The sequence below is a fragment of the Meleagris gallopavo genome, chromosome 1, assembly GCF_905368555.1.
Source record: "Meleagris gallopavo chromosome 1, MGAL_WU_HG_1.1, whole genome shotgun sequence".
NCBI classification, from domain to species: domain Eukaryota; kingdom Metazoa; phylum Chordata; class Aves; order Galliformes; family Phasianidae; genus Meleagris; species Meleagris gallopavo.
Window position 1 is genome coordinate 63,464,389 of NC_139404.1, and position 26,961 is coordinate 63,491,349.

The window sequence follows — 26,961 nt, forward strand, 5'->3', positions numbered from 1 at the left end:
AAAATAAAATGATAATTGACATTTTAGGACCTCTACTTAATTCCCTCATGGTTCCTCAGCAAAACAAAGACTCATGCTTTCTGTAGGTTGTGAACACCATGGGTCTTCCCTGAACCTGCGTGCAGTTGAGCAGGTATGAGATTAATGACTATGGTTCTCATGAGCTGAATGCACCTTCAAGAAATGTAACATATTATTTGTAACACAAAACATAGGCATATGACATTTCTACTTCCCATAAAGTTCAGGCTCACTCAATTTAAAACTCTCAGTGCTATTTGTATCTATCCATTCCCACAAGGCAAATCCTGAGGTAGTTTTAGTCTCTACTTTTAACACTTCTTTATATTAAATTTTTGAGTTCTTATTAGATTTTAATTTGAATTCTTTTCACTATCAAATGATTTCATGCTCCTAAAATAGTATTGATAAAACAGCAACAAAATAATTTCAGATTTTGCAATTATTTCTGCTGGCCCTCGGGTTTTTTGTGTTTTTTTTTTTATACAGTAGATGCTGTATACATACTTGTGAAGTTTTGTAGGTAGCTTTAAAGAATGAAGTGTCTAATACAAATCTCTAAACAAATAACAACAACAAAAAAAAAGCTATGCAAATGAACAAATTCGTATAGCTTATTATCTGAAATTATAAAAAATGGACACTCCTTTCAAAATTTAGGAAGATATCTTTCTTGAAACAGCTATCCAATCTACTTTCAGAGTGTTCTTTTTGACAGTAACAAAATATTATTTGTCATAAACTTTCCTGAGAATAGGTCTTCTCCAACATTCTGAATATGGAGCATTAACTCTGATGTAAATAAAGATACACACAATAGCTTTGAGAATCCCACTGCTCATACACTGTCATGTATGAGCTATAGTTCTTTCTATGAAATCCAGTGTGAGTCTACAGAGTATCCTTTGAAGATTATATAATTCATGCAGTCATGCTCATTTTTGTATTCATGATTGCATAACACCCTTGCAAGGGCTTAGTGAATTTTTCAATTTCCTCCCCTCATTATTAAAAGCTGTCCAATAAACCTGCCCAGATTTGAATTCAAGGCAGAAGACAGTGGTTCAGCACTTTGTCTGTTCAGAGGGAAGACTAATCAGGAATATTCTGTTTTTTCTAGTTCTCTGTACCTTCACATACACAAACATCTTAAATAGTAATAATAACCTATCTTTGCATGGGTCTGGGAACTAATGTTTTGGAAGAGTGTTGGAGGGAGACATATCTAAAAAGCATCATGAGAGAGCGTGGCAGAAGTTATTCCCGAATTCCCACCAGGAAACTTTTTTTTTTTTTTTTTTCAATCATACTAAACAGCACATTTTGTTATTGCTAATAAAATTCCACTTCTTTTGTTTTCTAATCCAGACATGCATTTGACCCTATGTTATCCTAAAGTACTTAATTGTTCACGTACACTTCAAACTGCATGAAGAAACTTCTATCATTTAATTTAACTGTCCTATTCTTTCACTACTGACTATTCCATGGCAATTGCTTTCTAAGACCCACTCTGAGTGAAACAGATGTACTATCATTCACGTAATCAAATCAGAGTAAGGCAGTCATCAAATGGCATGGAAAAAGGTGTCAGGCTCATGGCTGTACTTGCTGTACTTTCTTTGATATTTTTTTTCTTCTTTTCAATGCTGAGCTATTCTTTTTAAACATTTTTTAATTGGTGAATTAGGCAGTAAGATATTCATTTAAATAAATAACTGAACTAGTCCAATCCTTACCAGTCTCATTCTTTCCCCTACCAATCACTTGCAGAACTACTATATTTTTTTAGTCAATGATACGTGGTTTGAAAGCTGATGGCAAGATAGTAGAACAGCTCATGGCATGCTATATATTCACATTGTGATAACTTGTGTCTATTTTTATTTTTTTTTAATAACGAATCACAGATTTTTGTTTTCTCTGATCTGAATCACAGAGACACTCATCTTTTTGCCAAACTAATCCTGCGTGTTGGCGGGGTTTTCCCAGAAGTTACATCTGCTAAGTTGGTTTTCTTCTGCAAAGTTAATTACTGGAGGCAGTCTAACTATTCCACTGGGTTTTTTGAAGGAAGTTTCAAAAACATGGGAAAACAATGTTTCCCACACTTTCTTCTTACATCAGTAAATTTTCTATACTGAAAAGCACTTAAGAAAGTCTGAGCATATAGAAAATTATCTCTTCTTATTTAATAAGTAACACGTTTCATTTTAATTGTTAATAAAATTGATTTTAGTTTTCCTGGAAGAGTTTATTTGAAAAAATGCATTTTTTTAGTAATTTCTTTCTAAAATGTCAAAGTTGGAATTCATTCAGAGAAAAAAAAAAAAAGCTCTATCTACATAATTACTTTTCCTACTTTTAGGAAAATAATGGAAGAAGGAAGATAAGCATTTGAAATGAAATTTGAAATCTGAAATGATTTTTTTTTGGGGGGGGGGGGGGGAGGGGGAAGGGGAAGTACTCCTTAAAGGAAAAGCCTAGAATTTGAAAGTTGAAAAATAAATTTATATATAAACAAACTGTTTCTTTGGGCTGACCTGTTTGTTTGTTTGTTTGCTGGAAAAAAAAGTCGTTATAAATGTTTCAGTGTGCCTGTTTAATAGCTTATTTTCTGCAGGTTAAATTTATTATTCCAATATGATCAATTTGGAGTTAGTAGTTTATGTGAAGTATAAAAGCCAGTATCCAGTTTCAGCACTTCCTCTATATTCCCCTTCAAAAATCTCTGACTGAAATCCTGGAAAGATTTAATTTCTTATCTTAAAGCATTAGTATCCCCAGTGGTCTTAATAAGATTATACAGGTGTTTAAAGTTGGTCATACACATCAGTCTTTGCATAAAGACCAAAAGGTGAAATATGCATAAAAGACATAAAAGCAATAAAGGTGAAATGGTATCACCTGAAAGGTGAAAAGGCCTAAAGAGGCTTGAATTTATGAGGCAAGACGTTCATCACTTCTGAAGTTAGGCACCTCTAATTGCCATAAGTCAAACACCAACAGCACAAATCAGGACTGAGCAATATGTTTTGCAGCCCTGAGTTTCAGATGCATTTATGTTCTCTTTGTCTACTTTGAACAGTGGCATTTATTGTTACTGTTTTGCTGCTTTCTCTAATTATCAATCCTGAATAGTAGTTTGTGCTTTTCTATTGCGTGTTTATTTTCATTAATAGCTTCTTGTGGAGAGCATCCAGTTTAACCTTTATGAGTAAATTATATTCACTGTCCACTTGGTATTCTTAATTTAATTTGTTATCTTTTTCATAGTACGAAGACTTTGAAAAGACATTTAGGAGGGCATGTTGTTTTTTTTTTTCCCATACAATCCCTGTACTGATTTGACCCTGTCCAGTTCTGTTCATCTGAGTGCATTCTTCTTCTGCTCTATTGAGTCCCATGGAACCCAGTTCCCATCTGTCATGACTCCCATCTTTTCATTCTGCTGAGTCATGTTATTAACTACTTTCCAATCTTTAGGAATAGATGTTTTCCTGAAGGAGTTATCATGTCTCTTCCCGGCAAGAGTTATTTGGGCTAGATAAACTATTTGATGCCTTCAGAGGCACCAGTGGAATTCCTTCCACTTCTCAAGATTTATCACACAAGTCATTTCAGTGACTCTCAATCACCTTCCTATTTTAGAGATTTCATTCTCCTCTCTCTCCTTCTCTTTTTTCTCATCTACTCCATGGATTTCTATAAATCATGACCTTACAAACAGGAATTTTTAACAATAAAACAGAAATAAAAGAGAAAAAGATATGTTCACTTTGATTATATGATTTTATTTGTTGTTCTTTCCAAAGTATAACTCTTCACAGAGACATTTCCTCTTTCCTCCTCCCTCAGAAACATTTTATTGTAGCATCTGTTTCTCCAAAATCATTTTGCATTCCTATTTATATTCAGGAAAAGCTGCTCTCACACAAAGTCTGTGTATATCAAGCACTTTTAAATTAATCTCTGTAGCTTAGTTGTGATATCTATTTCTGCTTGTTCTGCATATTACCTCTTTGTCCTTCATCCTTAAGTGGAAAGCATACTGACATATTTAATTCATGTAGGATTTCATCCCCTGCTCTAAGAAATTTCAGCTTCTTCATCACTGATTTATTCTTCTGTCTTTGGAATACAAAACTCCATCACACATCTACTACTATCGTTTCCAAATAGTCATCTCATACAGAAAAGACCCGTTCGCTGATTAATTTGTCAGTGTGAGATACAAACCCTGCTGTTTTAAGGTATCTTTCAGGTCTTGAGATTTGAAATCCTTCCCCTCCCCTCCGCCTCTTATTTTTTTTTTCACTGCTGAGAGGCAATCAGAACACGAAAAGAAGTTGGTCAGCAATCTCCATTAACCAGAGGAATTGTTACAATCTCCTTGTGAATTAACTCTCAACTATTCTATCCATATGTTTAGTAATAAATTTCTAACAAATCTGAAAATGTGATAGTCATGGAAAATGATATGAGGCATCAGGAAAGCTGTACTAAACACTTTTCAATACTGGTGCTGAATGTAAAGTGTATAAAGGACTTAAATACACCTTAAAATTGTTATGCAGTCTGGTTGCTAGTGACTCGGAGTAGAAGCTGCTTCGTATGTGTCTCTCGAGATAAGGACACAGACTTGAAGCCCCAGAATTTCCCTGGACACAGTAGTCCTGGACACAGTAGTGATTTTAAATTAGTCCATAAGAGATGCAGGGTTGCAGCCAGGACACGTATGTTCTTTGAGTACATCTTGTAGGGAGAATCTATTTTGGGATTCTTCCAAAGTATCTGACTGTACAAAGTGGTTGAAATTCTGATGTGCATGAATAAATTCTGTGGTCAAATTTCAAAATAACTAGTGATCACAGTGGAGACTGGGAAAATGCAGCCAGTGTGAAAACCAGCAACAAATGACCAAAACTAGTTTCTGCTTTCCCATCATGAGTCTATTGTCAGTTTTCTTGTTACAAGGTAAGGTTCTAAATGAGTCCCTGGTGGCAATACACATTGCAAATGTTAGGTTTACATTGAGAACTGTGACCATGTCTAACCTTAGCTGTACATATTTGTCATATCCATACTGTCACTTGGCATAGTAATCCTATGAGAACAGATGTACTCAAATTTCCATTTCAATAACTTCTCTTGGCCCACTGTGAAAGACATTTTAGTTAAGTAAAATTCTTTGCACTTTGGACAAACAAAGGGGCACAGATAGTTACCATGTGTCAGTTTAAATGGGGAAACTGGATGTTAACAATGATAAATCAGAGCTCTTAGCTTAAGCAAGGATTACAGCTTGTTTTCCACTGCATCAGTTAAGCATGATTAAATCTCCATGTAACCAATTCAATTACTTACAGACACAGATAAATCTTCTAGAATAGGCCAGTTCAGTGTGTGAAATCTTACATTTACTACTGATCAAAATAGTAGGTATGTCTAAAACAGTGATTTTACTGAGAAGCTCACATTTAGATTCTAATAATCAAAAATAAAAATAATAGCAAAGTTGATATTAAGAAGAAGAAATGTAATGAATAAATAAGGTCATAGGGTTTAAGAACTGTCCTCAATTGACTAAGAATTATACATCGATGTTTCTGCCTCTAAAAATAGATAATATAAAAATGAGATGAGTGAAACTATACTCAGAAGGGAGGTTTCAAATTTGCAGGTAGAAATTTTAATCTAGTAGATATCTCAAAAAGTAGTAGAAATAGCAGAAAATAGAGTTAAGTTCTTGTCTGTTATAGATTTTTAGTCATTTGGTTGAAGAATGTAGGTCAAAAATCACAGAATCAGAATGGCCCAGGTTGGAAGGGACCTCAAGAATCATGAATCTCCAACCCCTCTGAGCAGGGCCACCAACCTCCCTGTTTAATACTAGACCAGGTTGCCCAGGGCCCCATCCAACCTAGCCTTGAGCACCTCCAGGGACGGGGCATCCACAGCCTCTCTGAGCAGCCTGTTCCAGCACCTCACCACTCTCTTGGTAAAGAACTTCCCCTGACATCCAACCTAAATCTTCCCTCCTTCAACTTAAAACCATTTCCCCTTGTCCTGCTGTTATCTAACCTTTCAAAGAGTTGATTCCCCTCCTGTTTGTAGGCTCTCTTTAGGTATTGAAAGGCTGCAATGAGGTCACCCCCCGCAGCCTTCTTTTCTCCAGGCTGAACAAGCCCAGCTCCCCCAGCCAGTCTTAGTAGGGAGTTGTTCCAGCCCCCTGATCATCTTCGTGGCCCTCCTCTGGATCTTCTCCAACAGCTCTCTGTCTTTCTTGTACTGCGGGCTCCAGACCTGAACACAGTACTGGGGCCTCACAAGAGCAGAGTAGAGAGGGACAATCACCTCCCTGTCCCTGCTGGCCACCCCCTCTTCTGATGGAATTAAGCCCAGGAACTAAGAATGCTCAGACACTGAATTCAGTCCTATTTACCTACAGTCTTATCCAGTTGAATCCTGACAACCTCCCAGGACAATCTCTCTGGGTAACCTGTTTCAATATTTAATTATCTTCATAGTGAGGAGTTCTTTTTTTCCATTATTGTCAGTCAGAACCTCAGCTGTTTCAATTTAAGACCTTTGTCCCTCATTCTTGCCTGACTCCATTCTTTTCATAGCCTCCTACAGACATTAAAATATTTCTATTTGGTCTCCTGAAAGCCTTCTCTTTCCCAAGGTAAACAAGCTTACTTCCCTCAGCCTGTTCATTATTTTGCTACTGATGTATCAGTTTTTCTTCTTTCCTTTCATGTTCACTGCCAGTTTTAATTCTAGTTGAGCTTTGGTATTTTCCTAACACCATTTCTGCATGCCTAGGTAGAGTTTCTGTATTTCTGCCCTTTCTTCCACCACCTATATAAGTTTTTTTGCCTTGAAGCTTAGTCATGAGTTCCCTGTTGAGCCAAGGGAGTCTGTCTGTGTGTTACTGGAAATAAAATCTGTCAAAAACAAAATTCAGGATAAATCTCTCAGGAAAAATACATTCTGTTTTATTGATTTGTGGTGAGTTTTGTTTTTGCTTTTTTTTTTTTGTGGTAGTGATGTGTTGAGGTTTTTTTTTTGAGGGGACAGGGTATGGAACTGTTTAAAACATGCTAATTCACTTATCTCTTCTATTCCATTCTAAAGCATTGTAATTACTTTGGCAATTAAAATTTAGACTGTCATTTTGTTTAGACATGGATGTTATGAGTCAGTTTTTGTTGATCTGAGAAATAGCCTCAGCAAGAGCTTTTTTTTTACTCTTTTCAGGAGCAGACACCTATCTGTGGAACAGTTTGCAATATTTCTTCAGTAAAGTAAACAGAAACTAGAAAAGTTTTCTAAACGAATTTGAATATAGATTTGCAAAACAAGCCAGTGATACTGTAAGTGGTAGCAACCATAACTGAAGTCGATGGGAAAACTGCTGTCATGCTCTGCAATGGAAGTATTTGTGTTCTATTGAAAGTGCAGAACTGCTTTAACAACCATTCATGGAAACTATCTGCATGTGTTTCATACTGAAGATGAAAGGCTACACCAAGTAACATACCACATTCACTAAGTAAGATACCATCTACTGCATCCAGGCCTGGAGCCCCCACCACAAGAAAGAGAGCTCTTGGAATGAGTCCAGAGGAGGGCCACTAAGATGATCAGAGGGCGAGCACCTCTCCTATGAAGAAAGGTTGAGGGAACTGGGCTTGGTTAGCTTAGAGAAGAAAAGGCTTCAGAGACACCTTATTGTGGCCTTCCATTACTTGAAGGGAGCATATCAACAGGAGGGGAAACAGCTATTTACGAGGGTGGATAGTGATAGAATAAGGGGGAATGGTTTTTTAAACTGAGACAGGGAAGGTTTGGGTTAGATATTAGGAGGAAGTTTTTCACACAGAGGGTGGTGACATGCTGGAACGGGTTGCCCAAGGAGGTTGTGGATGCCCCATCCCTGGAGGCATTCAAGGTCAGGCTGGATGTGGCTCTGGCCAGCCTGGTCTATTGGTTGGCAACCCTGCCTGTGGCATAGGGATTGAAACTTGATGATCATTGTGGTCCTTTTCAACCCAGGCCATTCTATGATTCTATGATTCTATGATTCTATGATTCTATGATTCTATGAAGTTTGTGAGGTGACTGACATCTTGCAGTATTTTCTTTACTAACTAGTATGCTGGGATAGAGAATAAGGTTGTTGACTGTTCAGGAGGTGCCGATATAAGATCTTTTGACCATGCTGAAAGTTGGAGTTAGCAGCGATAGATAGTTTTTCAGAAATGTATCTTAGAGTTATGCAAAGTTAAATAAGAGTCGATGATAGAATATTCAATTGTAAAGCATGAAATGTGAAGTAACTGTATTGCTTCATGTGACACTGGTAAAACTGGAATACTTTCAAATTTTACTTTCAAAAAGATATGTTCCAATTATAAGGAGTCCAGACAAATGTAATTAAAATGATCAAAACATATGAGAAAAGGTTGAAAGAATTCTCTACAGAAGACTGAAGACAGACATAATAAAAATCTGTAAATATGTTAGAGGCTGCTGTTAAGAAGACAAGAACTTCATGTTCCCTTAGGAAAGAGCAAGAATTAATGGGATTAAAGTGCAGCAAGGTTAGACTAGGCAATAAGAGAAAAATTCTGCGAGGGAGATACTGGAACAGAAATCTGATAGGGAGATTGCAGAAGAACTCTGTCTTTGAGAATAAGATAAACAAGCGTCTCAGAAGCATGTTTATTGTTGATCTTGTCCTGGTGAGCAGGAAGATCAAGTATCTCTTATGGTCACCCTTCCAGGCATATTTTTTATGACTCTCTGTATGCTTGCTGAAGCTTGCTGTGGATAAATTGTGCTGTGCAGTTGCTTACTTCTTCATTCTGTAGTATAAACAAGGGACAATTTTACTCTTGTTTTTTCCATGTTTACAAATATATATATATAAATACATATGTATATATATATACACACACATATATATACATATATATGTATACATACATATATAAATGTATGTATGTATACAACTGCGATTAGGTATCTTCATTTAGCTTAGAGAAATAAGCAATCTTATTCATTGTGTTTGTGTGTTTTCTTCCATAAGTTTTCAGCTTTTGCTGCAGAGCAGATGTCAGCAAACATTCCCTAAAAGTTCCTCCTATTCTAATGGATACATCAAAATTCCACATAGGTGTGCTGAATACTATAAATCACCCTTGATTCAGCCTATGAAGTTTTAAAGTAGACAGAGAATATATGTGGTATATGCTACTGAGCAGCTGATTTTTAAGCTGCGAACTGTTCTGTATGGTTTCTGATAATGTTTGTGTAGTCCGTGTAATGACAATGTGAATTACATCTAAAAAACTCATCTGTTTTGATCTCATTGTTTTACTGTGTTTTAAACATCAATAACAACACTACTAGAAAGTTAGGACTGGATTGGAGCATAGGTCATTTGTTGCTGATTATCTCATATGTTTTTGCTACTTAATATTAAATGAAGTCAATGTATCTTTCTTAAATGTCATACACCGTAAGATTCATAATAGGGAAGCCATTGTTTATCTTATGAGCTTCATTAATTGGGTTACATCTACTGTTTCATAACAAATCCTGATGATCTTGCTGATCTTCTAAGAATACAACATATTTCTTGCCTATAGTGAAGTTGCAATAAGTTTTCCCATCACCCCAAACTAAGTTTGTTTTTTCACAGTGATCTCTTCAGTTACTTGAGGTTTCCGTTCTTTCCTCTCTCTCATGACATATTATCCAAACATTCTTCATCTCCAGAGGAACCATAAAGCACATTCCCATGAAAATCTTAAATCTCTGAAAGCAGTACACAAGGAAAACAAAAAAAGCAATCAAGCAAAACATAAAACTAACCTTACTTTTCCCTGAATGACTTGAGTGAACTCTTTAGTCATAGCTGTAGTAAATTAAAACTCTTTGATGTCTAGACCTGCAATCTAGCTCTGTTATAAATTGAGATGTTGCTTCTTTTGACTGATTTGTCATCTAAAGCCAAAGGGCTCATTTATCTTGTCTAGATCTTTAGTAGAGGGATGGGGAGAAAAGAGAGAAAGATATGATGGATTAAATCATCTTGAAGATACAGACTGTACATCTGAAGTATACCTCAAGTAATACTAATTCTCTCTGGAAGGCCTTTTTGTTGTTGTTGTTGTTGTTGTTGTTGCTAAACTTAAGCCAACCATTTAATTACTTTCACGGAAATACAAAATTGTAATAGATACAGATTTTAGGCCAAAGGGCTATTGTCCCATTGGCTGTAGTACAGAGTCATTGGTCTGAGCATCCTATGGATGTAAGGTATTATATGGCTTAGCTGTGATCTGGAGTATGTTTTGGGGTATAAAGTATTTCATGTTTAGATCTTTTAGGTAATTTCATATAAACAAATTATTTAGTAGGCATATGTCCAAATGAGCGATTACTTTCATAGTTATTATTACCAAACTTGGTTGCTTTGTGAATCTTCTCAGTGTCACCTGCAATACCATCTAAGCTATAAACCATAAAGAAGAATGATGGTTAGAGATGGGTTAAACATAGAAACACAGACTATACAGCTGGATGAGGTTCATCTGCATGTGTATCTGTGATAAATAAGACTACTCATGCAAAACCAGGGCAGCCATTGCTTTTTCTTATGGAAGGTAAAGCAGCCTCTATTGTTTGCTGATGCAAATTTTCCTTTGCAAAATGGATAGTGACTTGCACTTGACTGTTTGCAATTTTTCTGAAGTAATTTTTAGAGTGCTCCCTTTCATAATTTTATATTCCAGAGGAGTCTGTGAAAACAGCAAAGAACATTCTGCCTCTTTACACAGACATTCAGCCTGTTGATTGTATTTTCATAATCCTTAATGTTCAGTGAGTAAACATCTCTTCCCACTGCAACTTTGCTTTTAAATATTACCGTGAGAAATGACTGTTTTGTTCTTTCTGGTGGATCTTGTCTCCAATACTAAACTGTTTTTATGTCTTTTATTTCAATTGCAAAGTGCTGCCTATCTGAGCAGATAACTTACTTAGAGACATGCAGGCATGGATCTTCAGTGTCTGATTTATTGCAGAGGTTACCTTATGGGAGAGGCTCTTATATCACAAGGTCTTGAGAAAAATCAGGCTTAATTTCTCTAATATGGAAAGCAAATTTCTGTATCATATTTTGCAGGTTAATATAGGAGGACAGGCCTATCACCTTAGAAACAAATGTCTTAATACTGAAGAAATTTATAGTGTTGTAAAACTGCTTAAAATGATCTCACAAGTAAAATTAATCTGCAAATAATATAAATACTAACATATCAGTTATGTGTTCAAATAGATCTTTTAGCAATAATGCAAAGGAAATTGACTAATGTTGCAGTCATTGCATTTTTGGGAGGTTGGCCCACAGCCCAACCCAACAATGTTAAAGACCATATTTCTTCCAGTAAAGTAATTTCTGGTTGCACTGCCTCTTTTCAGCTTGAATAGATTAATGCAGGATACTTGGACTAGCTCAGAAAGGGCTATGACTTCATAGAGTTCTATGAATATGTAATTGTGTCTCTTGATGCAGTTGGACAGCAAGAATCACATATGAATTCTGAACACGATTATTAAACATTTAGAGCAGTAGTTTTGGTTTGGGATATTTTAGCCCAAAGACCATAAATAAGAAACTGAGATTTGTTTTCAAAACATCTGGGAAAATGTGGGGTTCTGGGAAAATCATGCTCTCTGAAATCAGTAATAGAATCAGTTTTGTAATTCTTTGAGAGCAACAGAACAAAATCACACAAAACAGTCTTACTGAGTATAACTGTCACACTATGAACTCACTTCTTACAATATTCAAAAAAATGTGGACAAGTAAGAATGAAAATAACGGATCTTCGTGTTTCTTAATATTAATGAACTGAAATGGAGTAATATTCAAATGATGAGCTAGACTGCTTTGCGGTGGAAAACACTTTTAGGAGGTCTGTTTTCAAAGCTGGCTTATATGTAAACAACCAAAAAAGAATCCAGAAATAAGAACGGGAAGGTCACCTGAGCATTTCTTCTAACTGACTCTTCCAGCGGCAGCCTAGAGTCTCATGGCACCTGAACTTTCTACAATAATACAAAGCAAACATTTCTGTAGGAAAATGAGGAAATCTACAAAAGATTCTTTGTCTCTATTAGGAATGAACCATTAAGCAGAATATTTTAGCAAGAAACAAATATTTTGAACTCTGTTTCTGTATTCAAATTCCCAATATCTCCTTAACTCAAGTTTATTTTGATTTAAGGACAAGCTCATTGCATGTATTTCCTTGAGATATAGACCTCTAATCTGTTTTCATACATCTATATACATAGTTGTGGTGAGCAAATCACTGCAGTAGTTTTATCTGTGGTAAGATGCAATATATCAGTCTTTTCTGAAAGTATAAAATGATAGGATTGTTAGCAGAAGCCTGGCTAATAGGCTTTCTACTTCAAGAGTATGTCATAGTCAAAAACATTGCTAGTGGTAAGAAAAAAGCCAAGACCGTTGCAGATTCTGCACCTCATTTACACTAGGGTGAATATAGAGTAAAACACAAGAGAATGCGTTTGAGTTTGTTCTGCTGTAACTCAAGTCCCTTCAGAATGATGTGTATTTAAAGATAGCATCATATGTTATATATTTTTGTTGGTTTTGGATTGTGGTTTTGTATCTTTTTTTTAAAATACACTTCTCGCCAAGTAGGGAGTTGATATTTATATCCCATCCTGTTTGAGAACAACCTTTAAGAATTTCAACACTTCGAGAGAACATGTTTCCAGATTCACTTTCAGACAGTAGTCAAGAAATTGAAGCAATGAGACTTAAAAATAGGTAAATAAATGAATAAATTATATATATTTAAAAAAAAAAGCACCTAGGAAAAAATAAGTATGCTCCAAACTTTTAAGCTGTTGTCTTTCTTACTAGGAAGCTCTTGCTGTCTCTGCCCTAATTAGACAGGGATACCAGAGAGAGCAATAGACCTGTCTACACTTGAAGAAAGAAGAGGTGAAATAATGAGGGAGTAATACTGTAAAAATAAGTGTGAATAAAGAGTTACAAGTATTAACTGCCTTGCATGATTTGCTGTTTTAAGTGAAATTTCCTATGTAATTGTTTTCTTTTCAAGGGACCGAGCTCCCTTCATCTTCACATCAGAGATGGAGTATTTCATCACAGAAGGTGGAAAAAACCCACAACGTTTTCAAGAGTTCGTGGAGCTTTGTTGTCGAGCATATAATATAGTCAGGAAACACAGCCAGTTACTCTTGAACCTGCTGGAGATGGTAAGAAGTTTGAGGATGAAACCAAAAATCGATTTCCTCTGGTGTGTTCTTTCCTTTTAATACTTCTCTGCTGTCTCCCGTAGCACCGTGAGCTGAAACAGTATCAGCTGCTCTCAGAAAATGTTAGTGCTGGCATTTCCTACGCATAGAAACTGTGATTTCATGTGCTAATTTCTGAGAAGAGAAAAGCTAGGCTTCCTGGCTTTCTTTCCCTTCTCCTACTTTCCTTCTTTTAATGCATTCTTTTTTATAAAATACTAGAAAACTGTGAAAGAACCTGGGTACAGTTTTAAGATTCAGAAATATCAGGGGATTTTTTTGTTGTTGTTGTTGGTTTTTTTTTTTAGGTTTTCAAGCAATTGTTTACTAATCTTGTTCACGGTTACAATGAGACAGAATACAGTAAATGTTTTACTAACTGGCTGATGTAAGAATATATAGCAGTACTGAAGCTAACAGTGATGCCACTGAAATGGTTTTATGCACAGTTCCATACTCCCTTCTTAGGATCACAAATGCAGGAAAGAAAGAGAATGACCCGTACCAAAACAGATATTAAAATCTTTTTGTATAGGTATTTAAGATCTTTAGGTATTTTTTTTCCTTAAGCACTCCTACTGTTTAACATGTTGTATCAGATTTCATAACTTCTTTATGTTGCCATTTACTTGTATATGAAAGGTTAATCATTTTCCCCTCTCACGGGTAGAATTAAAATATTAAATTAATTAATATTTGTTTAGATGCTTACTGAGAATATTAATCCAAAAGTTATGACCAGGATCTAATGTAAAACCTAGGTAACTGGCTTGTGCATGAGGAATTCTATTCAAGGTTATAAATGGAATCCTTGGTGAGGCTGGGGCATAGCCAAGATTTTGCTCTCTTTACACAGTTCTATCATCTCCAATTTCTGCAACAGAGTGGGGAGAAACAGCAGGAAATTCGTCATCACTCTGCTTTGTTCATGGATTCTCATGCAGTGGTACATTTTGTGATTGCCCTCTACCAAGTAGGAGAGACTGCCCCAAAACTCTTAACCCTCCTTCTTCCCAAATATCTAGCTGCAAGCACTGCAGAAAGCAGATCTGGGAAATACTGTATAAGTCAGAGTGAAAGAGTCTCGGGAAAACTCAGGAGCACCCATTCCCTCTCATCCACAGCCGTTTGCATTTCTGGACAGATTGTCTAAAACTGCAGTCTGCAAATACAGCTACGTGATCTGCCCACCTCCTGGTCCTCAATTCAGTCAGTCCCTTCTGCAATCTGCAGAGATGTTGCTGTTAGATTACTCCGGGATAATAGAAAGAAAATGTTCCCAGCAGGAGCTCTGAAATAACTAGCTAACTTTCCCTGAAGAAAACAGGTTTTTCTGTAGTCAGGGCATGTTGCATCTTCTTTAGTTTCTCCTGATAACTGAGGAGAAGTAAAAGTCATAGAATCAGATTCATAGAATCATAGAATTGTTTGAGATGGAATGGACCTTTAAAGGTCATCTGTCTAACCCCCCTGCAATGTGCAGGGACTCCCATAGCTAGATCAGGTTGCTCAGAGCTCTAAGGACAGGGCATCAGCATGTCTGGGCAACCTGTTCCAGAGCCTCACCACCCTTATTGTAAAAAACCTTTTCCTTATATTTGGCCTAAACCTCCCCTGTTTTTGCTGGAAACCATTTCCCCTTGTCCTCTCACAACAGACCCTGACGAAGAGTCTGCACCTTCTTTCTTATAGCCCCACTTTAGATACTGAAAGGCCTCTATAGTCTCCCCAGAGACTTCTGTTCTCCAGGCTGAACAGCCCCAGTTCTCTCAACCTGTCGTCACAGGGGAGGTGTTCCATCCCTTGGATCATTTCTGTGACCCTCCTCTGGATGCACTCCAACAGGTTCATGGCTCTCCTGTACTGACGACTCCACATCTGGATGCAGTACTCCAGGTGATGTCTCACCAGGGCAGAGCAGAGGGGCAGAATCATCTCCCTTGCACTGCTGGCTATTCTTCTTTTCACAGAATCATAGAATCATAGAATCACAGAATCATAGAATGGCCTGGGTTGAAAAGGACCACAATGATCATCAAGTTTCAATCCCTATGCCACAGGCAGGGTTGCCAACCAATAGACCAGGCTGGCCAGAGCCACATCCAGCCTGGCCTTGAATGCCTCCAGGGATGGGGCATCCACAACCTCCTTGGGCAACCTGTTCCATTGCGTCACCACCCTCTGTGTGAAAAACTTCCTCCTAATATCTAACCCAAACCTTCCCTGTCTCAGTTTAAAACCATTCCCCCTTATTCTATCACTATCCACCCTTGTAAACAGCTGTTCCCCCTGCTGTTGATATGCTCTCTTCAAGTATTGGAAGGCCACAATAAGGTGTCTCTGAAGCCTTTTCTTCTCTAAGCTAACCAAGCCCAGTTCCCTCAACTTTTCTTCATAGGAGAGGTGCTCCAGTCCTCTGATCATCTGATTTATTTTTTTTATGTCGCCCAGGATATGGTTGGCTTTCTGAGCTGCAAGGGCACATTTCTGGCACATGTCCATCTTGCCATCCACCAGCAGCCCCCAGTTCCCTTTTAGCAGGGCTGTGTTCTACTCTTACCTCCCCCAGCTCATACTTGTACTGGGAGGTGCCATGACTCAAGTGCAAGACAATGCACTTGGCTTTGTTGAACCTCATGAGGTTTTCCTGGGCCTACTGCTCGAGTCATTCTAGGTCTCTCTGGATGGCATCTCATCTCTTGTGCATATTGGCTGCACCACACATCTTGGTATCATCCACAGACTTGCTGAAGGTGAATTTGATCCCACTGTCAATGTAATTGATGAAGATATTAAACAGCACCTGTTCTGTAGGTGGAATTCCTGTAGAGGACTACCACTCACCATTGATCTCCATCATGTTACAGTTACAGGCATTGCAGGCATTAAAGAGTTACAGGCATGTGCATGCCTGCAGGGCTGTGATGTCATTGTCATCACTGAGACATAGAGAGATGGCTCTCACAACTAGAATGTAGGAAAAAGCAGGCAAGAGAGAAGGGGAGAAGGTGTTGCCCTCTACATAAATGACTAGCTGCAGTCCATGGAACTCCACCTGGGGATGGATGAGGAGCTGACAGAGAGCTTGTGGGTTAAATGGAAGGCAGGGGAATGACACATTGTAGTGGGGGTGTCTGCAACAGGCCACCTGATCAGGAAGACCGAGTGGACGCAGACCTTCTGTAAACAGATAGGAGAAGCTTTGTGTTTACAAAACATTGTCCTCATGGGGGACTTCAACCAACCTGATATCTGTTGGAAGGACAACACAGCAGGGCACCAACAATCAAAGATATTCCTGGAATGCACTGATGATAACTTCCTCTTCCAAGTGGTATCGGAACCCGTGAGAAAAGATGCTATGCTGGACCTTGTCCTCACCAACAAGGAGTGGCTGGTGAATAATGTGAAGCTCAAGAACAACCTTGGCTGCAGTGACCACAAAATGGTGCAGTTCAAAATCCTTAGGGCACCAAAGAGCATGCACAGCAAGCTTGCTACTCTGGACTTCAGGAGAGCAGACTTTGACCTCTTCAAGGAACTGCTTGGCAAACTGACATGGAATAAAGTCTTAGAGGGAAGCAGGTCCCAAGAAAGCTGGTCAGTATTCAAAGACCATCTTTGAGCATCTTTTTGAAAACCACAAACAGTGCATCCCGAGAAAGAGGAAGGCAGGCAAGAATACCAGGCTTCCATGGATCAACATGGAGCTCCTGGACTCACTTTGGTACAAAAAGAAAGTCTATGGGAGTGGAAGCAGGAATGAGTTACCTGGGAGGGCCAGGAGTCCTGTTAGGAAAGCTAAAACCTAGAAAGAATTACATATAGCCAGAGACATAAAGGGAACAATAAGAAAGTCTACAGGTATAACAGTGACAAAAAGAAGGCTGGAAAAGATGTGGGTCCTCTCTGGAAGGAAACTGGAGACCTGGTCATAAGGGATATGAAGAACGCTGAGGCCAGTCAGTCTCACATCTGTGCCAGGCAGGATCATGGACCAGATGCTTTTGAAGGACATACTAAGGCACATGGTAAAAAAAGATGACTTTACCAGGAGCAAATAATGCCTGTCAAACTTGGTGGCCATGATGGAGTTACAGCATCAGTGGATAAAGGAATACCAACTGATGTCATCTGCCTGGCTTTGTGCAAAGCATTTAACACTGTCCCATACTAATCCTGGTTGCCAAGTTAGAAAAAAATAAATTTGATGGATAGATCACTCACTGGATAAGGAACTGGCTGGATGGTTGTACTCAGAGAGTTGCAGTTAACAGACAAGTTTCCAATTGGAGACTGGTGATGAGTGGCATTCCTCAGGGATCATGGGGCAATTTACTTGGCACCTGGCATGATGGCTGCAGATGGATGCAGCCTGTCTCCACGGGGAAAGAGGGTTCTATGATGCTGTCACATGCTGGGTGGATGGGGGAAGAGCGGTAGATGTAATCTACCTTGATTTTAGAAAGGCATTTGATACTGTCTCCCACGACATCCTTATAACAAAGCTGAGGAAGTGTGGGATAGACGAGTGGACAGTGAGGTGGGTTGAGAACTGGCTGACTGGCAGAGCGCAGAGGGTCGTCGTTGGTGGTGCAGAGTCTGGCTGGAGACCTGTAACCAGTGGTGTCCCCCAGGGGTCTGTGCTGGGTCCGGTCTTGTTCAACATCTTCATCAATGACCTTGATGAGGGGATAGTGGCCACCCTCAGCAAGTTTGCTGATGATACGAAGTTGGGAGGATTGGCTGACACGCCTGAAGGCTGTGCTGCCATTCAGCGAGACCTGGACAGGCTGGAGAGCTGGGCAGTAAGAAACCGGATGAGGTTCAACACAAGCAAGTGTAGGGTCTTACACCTAGGGAGGAATAATTGCATGCACCAATACAGGCTGGGGGATGAGCTGCTGGAGAGGAGCTCTGCAGAGAGGGACCTGGGCGTCCTGGTGGACGACAGGTTGGCCATGAGCCAGCAGTGTGCCCTCGTGGCCAAAAAGGCCAATGGCATTCTGGGGTGCATTAAGAAGAGCGTGTCCAGCAGGTCGAGGGAGGTGATCCTCCCCCTCTACTCTGCCCTGGTAAGGCCTCATCTGGAGTACTGTGTCCAGTTCTGGGCTCCCCAGTACAAAAAAGACAGGGATCTCTTGGAAAGAGTCCAGTGGAGGGCCACAAAGATGGTGAAGGGCCTGGAGCATCTCCCCTATGAAGAAAGGCTAAGTGAACTGGGTCTGTTTAGCCTTGAGAAAAGAAGACTGAGAGGGGACCTGATCCAGGTTTATAAATACCTGAGGTGTGGCGGCCATAGTGGTGAGGCCAGTCTCTTTTCAGTGGTACGTGGAGACAGGACGAGGGGAAACGGACATAAGCTGCAGCATAGGAAGTTTCGCACGAATGTGCGTAAGAACTTCTTCACGGTGAGGGTGACGGAGCACTGGAACAGGCTGCCCAGGGAGGTTGTGGAGTCTCCTTCTCTGGAGATATTCAAGTCTCGCCTGGACGCCTACCTGTGCGACCTGGTATAGGGAACCTGCTTTGGCAGAGGGGTTGGTCTCAATGATCTCTAGAGGTCCCTTCCAACCCCTACAATTCTGTGATTCTGTGATTCTGTGGGATCGGTGTTGGGACCAGTATTGTTTAACATCTTTGCAGGTGACATGGACTGTGAGATTGAGTCCACCCTCAACAAGTTTTCAGACGACACCAATCTGTGGGGTGCACCTGACACATTAGAGGCAAGGGATGACATCTAGAGGGACCTGGTCAGGCTTGAGAAGTCGACTCATGCCAACCTCATGAAGTTCAACAAGGCCAAGTGCAAGGTCCTGCACCTGAGTCAGGGCAGTCCCGAACACAAATACAGGCTGGGCAGAGAATGGCTAGAGAGCAGCCCTAAGGAGAAGGATATAGTGGTGCCAGTTGATGAAAGATTCAGCATAAGCTGGCATTGTGCACTTGCAGCCCAGAAGGCCAACCATATCCTGTGTAGCATCAAGAAAAGTGTGACCAGCAGGTCAAGGGAGGTGATTCTGTTCCTCTACTCTGTTCTTGTGAGTACTCCAGATGGGGCCCTCAAATGGGAAGGATATTGAGCAGTTAGAGTGGGTCACAAACATAATGAGAGGTCTGGAGCACCTCTCTTACGAGGACAGGTTGAGAGAGCTGGGGATGGACTTTTTATAAGGGCATGTAGTAATAGGATGAGGGAAAATGGTTTTAAACTGGAAGAGGGTAGATTTAGACTAGAAATTAGGAAGAATTTGAATGAGTGAAACACAGGAACAGGTTGTCCAGAGAAGTTGTGGATTACACCCTCCCTGAAGACATTCTAGGACAGGCTGGATGGAACTTTGAGCAGACTGGCCTACTGGAAGATCTCCCTTCCCATAGCAAGGGGATTGGAACTAGGTGGTCTTAAAGGTTCCTTCCAACTCAAACCATGCAATGTTGAGTCTGGTTATGCACTTGAAATGGAGTCTTGGTGAGAAACTGTAAGTATCAAAATCTTTTAGTTACATTGGTCATTTCTAGAAAACTAAATAAATTGTGAAAAAAGTTCAGTTTTCAATTCATTTCCATGCAAAATACCATGTTATCATCAAGGAACAAAATAAACTAGCCAGTGCTTGTTCATACTGATAACAGACTAAGATATCTCCAATATCTGGAAATCTGCATCATTAGCTTTCCTTACCTGCCACATTGTTTTATGAGATACTATTTATAAAACATGGCTAAAAAGTCCCTACTATTTTTAAAGCCATTTCCAAAAAAGTACAGCTTGATGTGAGTTATAAACTGTGCTCTGGATGATCAGTAACTGCCAGTGGTTTCTACCAAAGTATGTTTATGAAACATAATTTATTTTTGCCTAGTGTGGGATTTAATGCTTTTTCTTAGTGGTGAGCAGCATGTTTCTAGAACTGTTCCAACATCTTCTGGGAGTTAGAAATAATCCATGAAGTTTCCATCACTTTCAAATGCAGAAACAGCTGTGGGTGACCCAAGAATCTGCCTACAGAGTTAGCTGTATAAATGCTTGTAGTTCATCAGCTTTGATCTCATTGAAGAATTGATGTGAACTATTAAACACAGAGTGATAAGAGGATACAAACACCTTTTGAGCCATTTAAAAAAGTGCAAAATTCATTACTGTTATAAAGATTCTTCAAGTGTAGAATTATTAAAAAAGGCTTAGAGGTGACACTAGACATTGAGTAATTGATCCACTTGCTGGATCTAGAAATAGATAAAGCTAATACTGTAATACAGGAGACAGTGCCTAGACAGAGCAGTTTTGTACAATTCAGAAACACCGTTTGGGAAGAGAAGATCAGGAAACATCCTTGTATTGGAGATCTGCTTGTGGGAAGCGCGTACGAAGGCTATTCATTTTTAATGGGATGGTCAGCTAAGATTCGCACATCAGCTCTGAATTCAGGCCCAAACAAGGCATAAGCAGCTCCAGTCAGTGAGTATGAAGGCCTGAGAAGATCAGGCGTATATATCAGGTAAAGATATATATGTGACCAAGTGAAGGGATCATTGCAGGCACTTAAACTTAGGCATCTGGTGACATTTTAGTTTCCCTAAGCAATCTGTAGTTGTTTTCTGAACAGTTATTCTATGCCTTGTCTAATTAGCGTCTAGTATCACTAGCCAGTTTTCATAAGTCTCTTCCACTAAGGGACTGGAAACAAGGTATGCCATGTGGAGCACAAAGGACAAAGCAGCCAGCAAAACACTCTGCAGATACTGTCCAGCTAAAGACATTTCTTGCTTTAGCAGATGGCTAAAGATCATTCTGATTATATTCATATCCGGAATTATTCTCCTTTCTAATGCAGTGCAAGAAGCTTAATTTGTCTATGTAACAACTCTTAATTTTAAAAGGGAACAGAAGTTATCTTTTATAAATGAGTTTGAGGTCATACGTTTCCCTAAATGCTGAATGTTGTTATTGTCCCTGTTCTTAATTCACTTACCAAGTTTTACCTAGTCAAGAAAATAAGCTGCTTATGTTCATTGAGCACTCTGCTCCTTGCTGATCAGTGAGATGGTAAGCTAGCTGTCCAGTGATATTATTGGCTGGGCCTGATAGAAAGCAAGATTTTTCTCATAATGGCAAAAAAAGAATATGTAAGAATATTGAAATTTGATTTTAAACTTTGAGAAGATTAGAAGGAATAAGAAAAAGGAATAAGAAAAAGGACCCCCAAAAAATCCTTTTTTCTCTTTTTGTCTCAACCAAACCTTAAAATAAAAGCAGCGTTCCCTTTTTTCTTTGCTGTTTTCCAAAAAACTCAGTGGGACTTTCTACCCACATAGGACATAAATATCAAGAACGCACAGCATTAACTGCAAATTCACATACATTTCCTTCTGAGCAATGTGAAGAAGTGATTTTTTTTTTTCTCTATCACACACAAAAAAAAACCATCATTCTCTACTTACTGCAATCATTGAGAAAAATAAGTAGGTTTTGAATTGAGTCAAAATGATTTTAGTTGTTGACATTTTACAATGCATGGAGAGAGATGTATGGGCAATTGAATGCACTCAGTTGTCCACACTACCGATTGTGTTGTACCTTTGCAAGGGAAATATTTGGATTATTTATCTTCTGAACCAAACCTGGCCAACTAACTAGAACAACTTCATTCATCATGCACAGGGAATGATGCTCTTCTTCAGAGGGCAGTTCTGAATACCAAGGTCAAGGCTCCTGTTATGAGTCAATGTTTAAGGGAACCTTTCTCCTCCATTGACTTGAAAGGTCATATATGGAATATACAATTCTTTTACAGGAGGAGTCTAGACTGGTGATAATGGAAGCAGTAATTATAGATGAGAAAGTGATGTTGCACAAAATTGTGTTAGGATTTGGATAATATTGTGAGCATAAAGAAATGTGGTTTCTATTCAGGTGGCTGGTTTTGCTCACCATTTTGTTGCCTTCCCTTTAATATCATTAAAAGGCTATGAAGGAAGATTAGCAATGCATATATTGAGATTATCCTATCTGAAGAGAAAATAAATTGCTAAAATAGGCTGTTGATTTTGATCAGTGACTCCTTCCATTATCTCAGTGTGAAGATTTACAATGCAATTTATTCACTTAGTGTTCCAGGCATTCCTATAGCTTCAAAACAACTTTAAAGATCAGCAAAACCTTGTGTTTTAGAAGTCCTTCCTGTATAAGTCCTTCCTTTTCTTAGTTAGCCTCATTTAATTTAAATTTATTTTACGTAGTACAACAGAGTAATGGTACTTTTTTTCTTGTAAAGATGCTACATGCAGGATTGCCTGAGCTGAACAGAATTCAGGATCTGAAATATGTGTATGATAACCTCCGTCCTCAGGACTCAGACCTCCAAGCTACAAGCTACTTTACCAGGTAAAGACAGTATGTAACACTGAAAGTTTATTTCCTTCAGGCATAAAGCAAAGCTGTTATGTTAAGAGGTTGTAATCAGTGAAATTACACAAAAGGACACTTGGTCTTCACATGATTACTTTTAAAAAGTATACTCCTTATTCATTTTAAAACCAGCCTCCTCAAGTCTCTCACACAGTTGTGCATTTGTCATACACATATAGGAAGCTTTTTTACGTTTTTTATTCATCTGGCATGATGAAACTACCCTGGCTTATTTGCAGACAACTTTCCTCTCTGCTTTTAGGTGTGCAACTCCATGCAACACTGTTTGGACTGCAGACACTTTGAATGAATAAATCTGTATAATGTTTGCTGAATGTTTCGTAAAATTTCCCCATAAAAACATTTGACTTGAGTGAGGATTTAGAATTCCTGCATTATATTTCTTTTCTGATCTTCTTCTGACATTTTGTTTTGCTTCAGGCAAGTTACTTTCCCTGGTAGCTAGTTTCTCCATTTATAAAAATGTAACGATTCTTCCTTCTAAACACTTAACAGATCTATAATAAAAAAGCATTGTATGTTAGTATAGGTATATTTAATGCTTCATTTGTATTAGGGTAATACCTAATACAATACCTAAAGAAACCTTTTACTTGTTTGTGTTAATAGCAGGGAATTATTGATGAGGAGCTGCAGATGACCTATATATAATCAGTTTGAAGCCTGCAGTTGTGATCCACTGGAACAGTTCTCTGCATTACATATAATTCCAACTGTTTATGTGATGATATTCTAGATGAAGCCAATGGAGACTGAATGGATTTGGAAACTCACTTTCCTATGCTGTGTATGAGAAAGTCTCTTTCTATCAGAGCTTATCCTATACAGCACCATTGTTTCCAAAGGACAGTATGAATTCACAGCATCCTGGACACTGCATACACGTGCACAGCAAGTCCTACCCTTCTGACCTCTTCCCAGGATGTGTCAAGTTCACAGCAGTGGGCTCTGAGTCCTTTCAACACCCATAAAGCAGCACAGCTCTCTGTGCTGCACAAACTGCCTAGAGGCAAGAGCAATCACTCTACCCCTCAGTACAGCCACAGAGCACATTGCAATGAATAAATAGGATGAAAGCTTCAGCTGGAGCAGCTGAGACACACTCATTACCATTATAGATGCTCCTATGAAGATTTTGGCCAATCTGAATTGCACTATTTATATGTGTGCTTTATATCTATTGGAATCCAAAACTGTGGCTGCAGGTTTGGAGAAGGCTGAAGCAGAGACCTCCTGAGTTTAGAGAAGACCCTTTGAATAGAAAGGATACTTCTCAAAACTGTCATTCCATTACTTTACACACAGCAGAACACTGAAATTTTTCTCCTGTAACTTTTTTTTTTTTTCCCGATGCTTTCCCTCTTGCACCTTAACAAGATTGTTTTATTTTAAAATTTAATTACAGCTTCACATTTATTGGCAACTCCTACCTCATCATTTCCTTTAAAATTTCACTTTTTCCAAATTACAGACTTACATTTCCACTTCAAATAGGAAACATACAGCTTCTAATTAAAATGTAAAAGTCTTGATTCTGCCATAATCTGGGTAGCTGTTTTTGTCTCTCATGGCTAGAAATACCTTGTCTCTTAATTAGAGAAAAAGGACTAGGTTATTCTTAACCAAATGTGAGTCTTTAGAGTGAAGCATCAGTGTCTTTCAGAGCCAGTGCCCAGCACTCTTTGGAAGTAGAAAGGATCAGCATACTTTTCAGTCTGGAAGGGATAAGGTTATGGTTAGGATTAAACTCACTGCAGTGTTTCTCAGCCAGAAGATAAAGGATGAGGGCTGGATTCAGGACTAGGCTGTCTCTCCACACACTTTCTTGGAAGTGAGTGAGGTGGTTGTGGTGTTTTGAGGATGGAGGAAGTGAAGGATTTCAGAGTTGTACCTGACACTCAAGATCTGTTTACCAGTAAAACTGGCATCATGCTGCAGATCCGTACAGTGCTATTGATTCAGATCATATTTGAAACTGTATTTTCTGCTAAAATCCTTTTAGAGAACACACTAAGGCTGTTGCTCTCATTTCTTTCAATTTGTTACTGGTCATAGTGAATACTCTAGGGCTGTTGTTCCAGTTTCTTTCAATTTGTTACTGGCCAGAGAGAACATTATATCATGTAGAAAATTCAGATATTACTAAGTTGTGTATTTTCTTCTTTAATTCTCTTAGTGTATGTTTGTATTATATATGCTCATTTGCAAGTACAAGATCTCTTTTCATCAGCTCATGAATTTTTATGGATTTCCTTTTACTTCATGTTTTTTTCTTGGTTTATTCTAATTTCTATTGATTTTTGAACATTATTTGTGTTAATTCAAAGCATGCATTAACTAACATTTGTATATGTTTAAACATGGGCAAAACACCAGATTTCATGTTGAGTTGTATTTTAATTTCTGAAAAGTGTTTCCAGGCAGTCTTTAGCTTGGCTTAATACCCAGATCCATTCAAGACTAACCCTCTGTATAAGCATTTTCTGACCTACCTCCAGGAATGCTACCATTACCTATGTTGACTTTATCCTGTACTTCACAAAAAAAATTTCCTACTTTCCTTTTGTACAGAGATCCAGGTGAGAAAAAATCCAATCTCACACTTCTCAAGGTCTCTCTACTTTATTCCTGTATCTATTTTTTCAAGTTGTCTTTAGAAAGTAAGTGAAATTGGAAACTGTTTATTAACGTAACTTCCAGTAGCCTTCAAATCCTTTCTAATTCATAGCTGCTTTTTCTCAATAATTACTTTTAGAACATTTTATTGCTTTGAAAAAGTTCCTTTCCAGATAAGGAGTGCGGTCATTGGAATGTTAAAAACTGCCAACAGAGAGTTACCATGTGTTCTAAGTACCTGGTATTTATTGTAATCTTTCAGATTCTATCATATAGCATATCTATTCAAAACCACAAACTTTTGCTAGTGGAAATATGAGAAGAATATTTCTCTATTTCCATAGAAATAGGTTGCTTTTAGCAATTGCCTGAGTTTGATTTGAGCAATAATACTGACACTACCTCCATTGTTTCTTAAAAACAGCATGATATGATGGCTGATGTCACAAATATTCCTTGCAAAACAATGTTAATTTGTTCTGCGTTCTTCAGTTTTTTAGCCAACAGAATTATAATATTGGAGTTTGAACTTCAATGTCCAAATCCTTTCAGAATTGAAAATTGTGTTTTACCAAATTCCTTTTCCCTCACTCTTGACTTAAGACATGCGCAGTAATCTTGTCTTGTTTCTGTGTACTGTTCTCTTCCCACATTGAGTCAGTTCACTATTATCAGCTGATGAGCAGCAGTGTTAAACCTCACAGATTGCAGCCTTCTGGAAGGTCGCACAGTCGAATCATGAATAAACAGTGCACTGATTGAGAGTTAAACAAGAGTTTCTGTGTTTGCTTGTCATTTCTGTGCACCTAGTGCCAAATGAAACATTGTTGTCTCTCCAGCATCTGCCCTGAACTCAGTTTGATCCTTGAAACTCAGTTTGATCCTTCCCCCTCCCTCCTCTCCTCTTTCCTTGAAACTCAGTTTTACCAAGGAAAAGAAGAAAGCCATTTCACTTCTGGATATAGATTTCCTCTTTGGTTTTCTGCAGATGTCTTTAAATGTCAGCATGGTGTCATCTGCTGCCTGACATTTTTTATGTGCCTGTGAAGCAGTATGTATCATATGTATTCAAAATTATTTTTAGGGGATTAAAGTCGGCCTAACGCAATAAACAGCTGATTTCAATTGACTGCAATATAAAATCTAACTCAGTCACAGAAACCTACAAATAAGAGAGGCACTGTAAATCTGACAGTTACCATCAAAGCACCACTGCATATCTTCAGCCACCTGATTGAAGGAAGAGTTCTGCTTGGGTCAGCTGCCATCTTTATTATTTATTTGTCATTTATTCAGTACCTGTCATTATCCAGGTCAAACATATCCACTCCAAGCTGCAAATGCCAGCCGTTGCAAGACCAGACAATTCATAATAACTCCTTTGAAAATATGACACTCATCTCAAATTGATCAGACAATCCCTGTTTCTGAGGTGGCTGTAGATACTCTAGCAAGAAATATTCCAAATAGCTGAAACACCAGTGACAGCTGGTGACTTCTCTAATAGGTCAAAGATG

At 38.6% G+C, this 26,961-nt stretch overlaps 1 protein-coding gene across 6 annotated transcripts in view; it reads left to right on the top strand.

Moving 5' to 3' along the window:
* The window catches only part of PIK3C2G (phosphatidylinositol-4-phosphate 3-kinase catalytic subunit type 2 gamma), a 290,952-nt gene that overhangs the window by 213,739 nt on the left and 50,252 nt on the right, over window positions 1–26,961 (top strand). For all 6 annotated transcript variants that reach the window (XM_085230990.1, XM_085230979.1, XM_085231006.1 and 3 more), the window contains 2 exons: window positions 13,197–13,353; window positions 22,674–22,783. In XM_085230990.1, coding sequence (XP_085087116.1) covers window positions 13,197–13,353; window positions 22,674–22,783 — 267 coding nt within the window. The remainder of the gene's footprint in view (window positions 1–13,196; window positions 13,354–22,673; window positions 22,784–26,961) is intronic.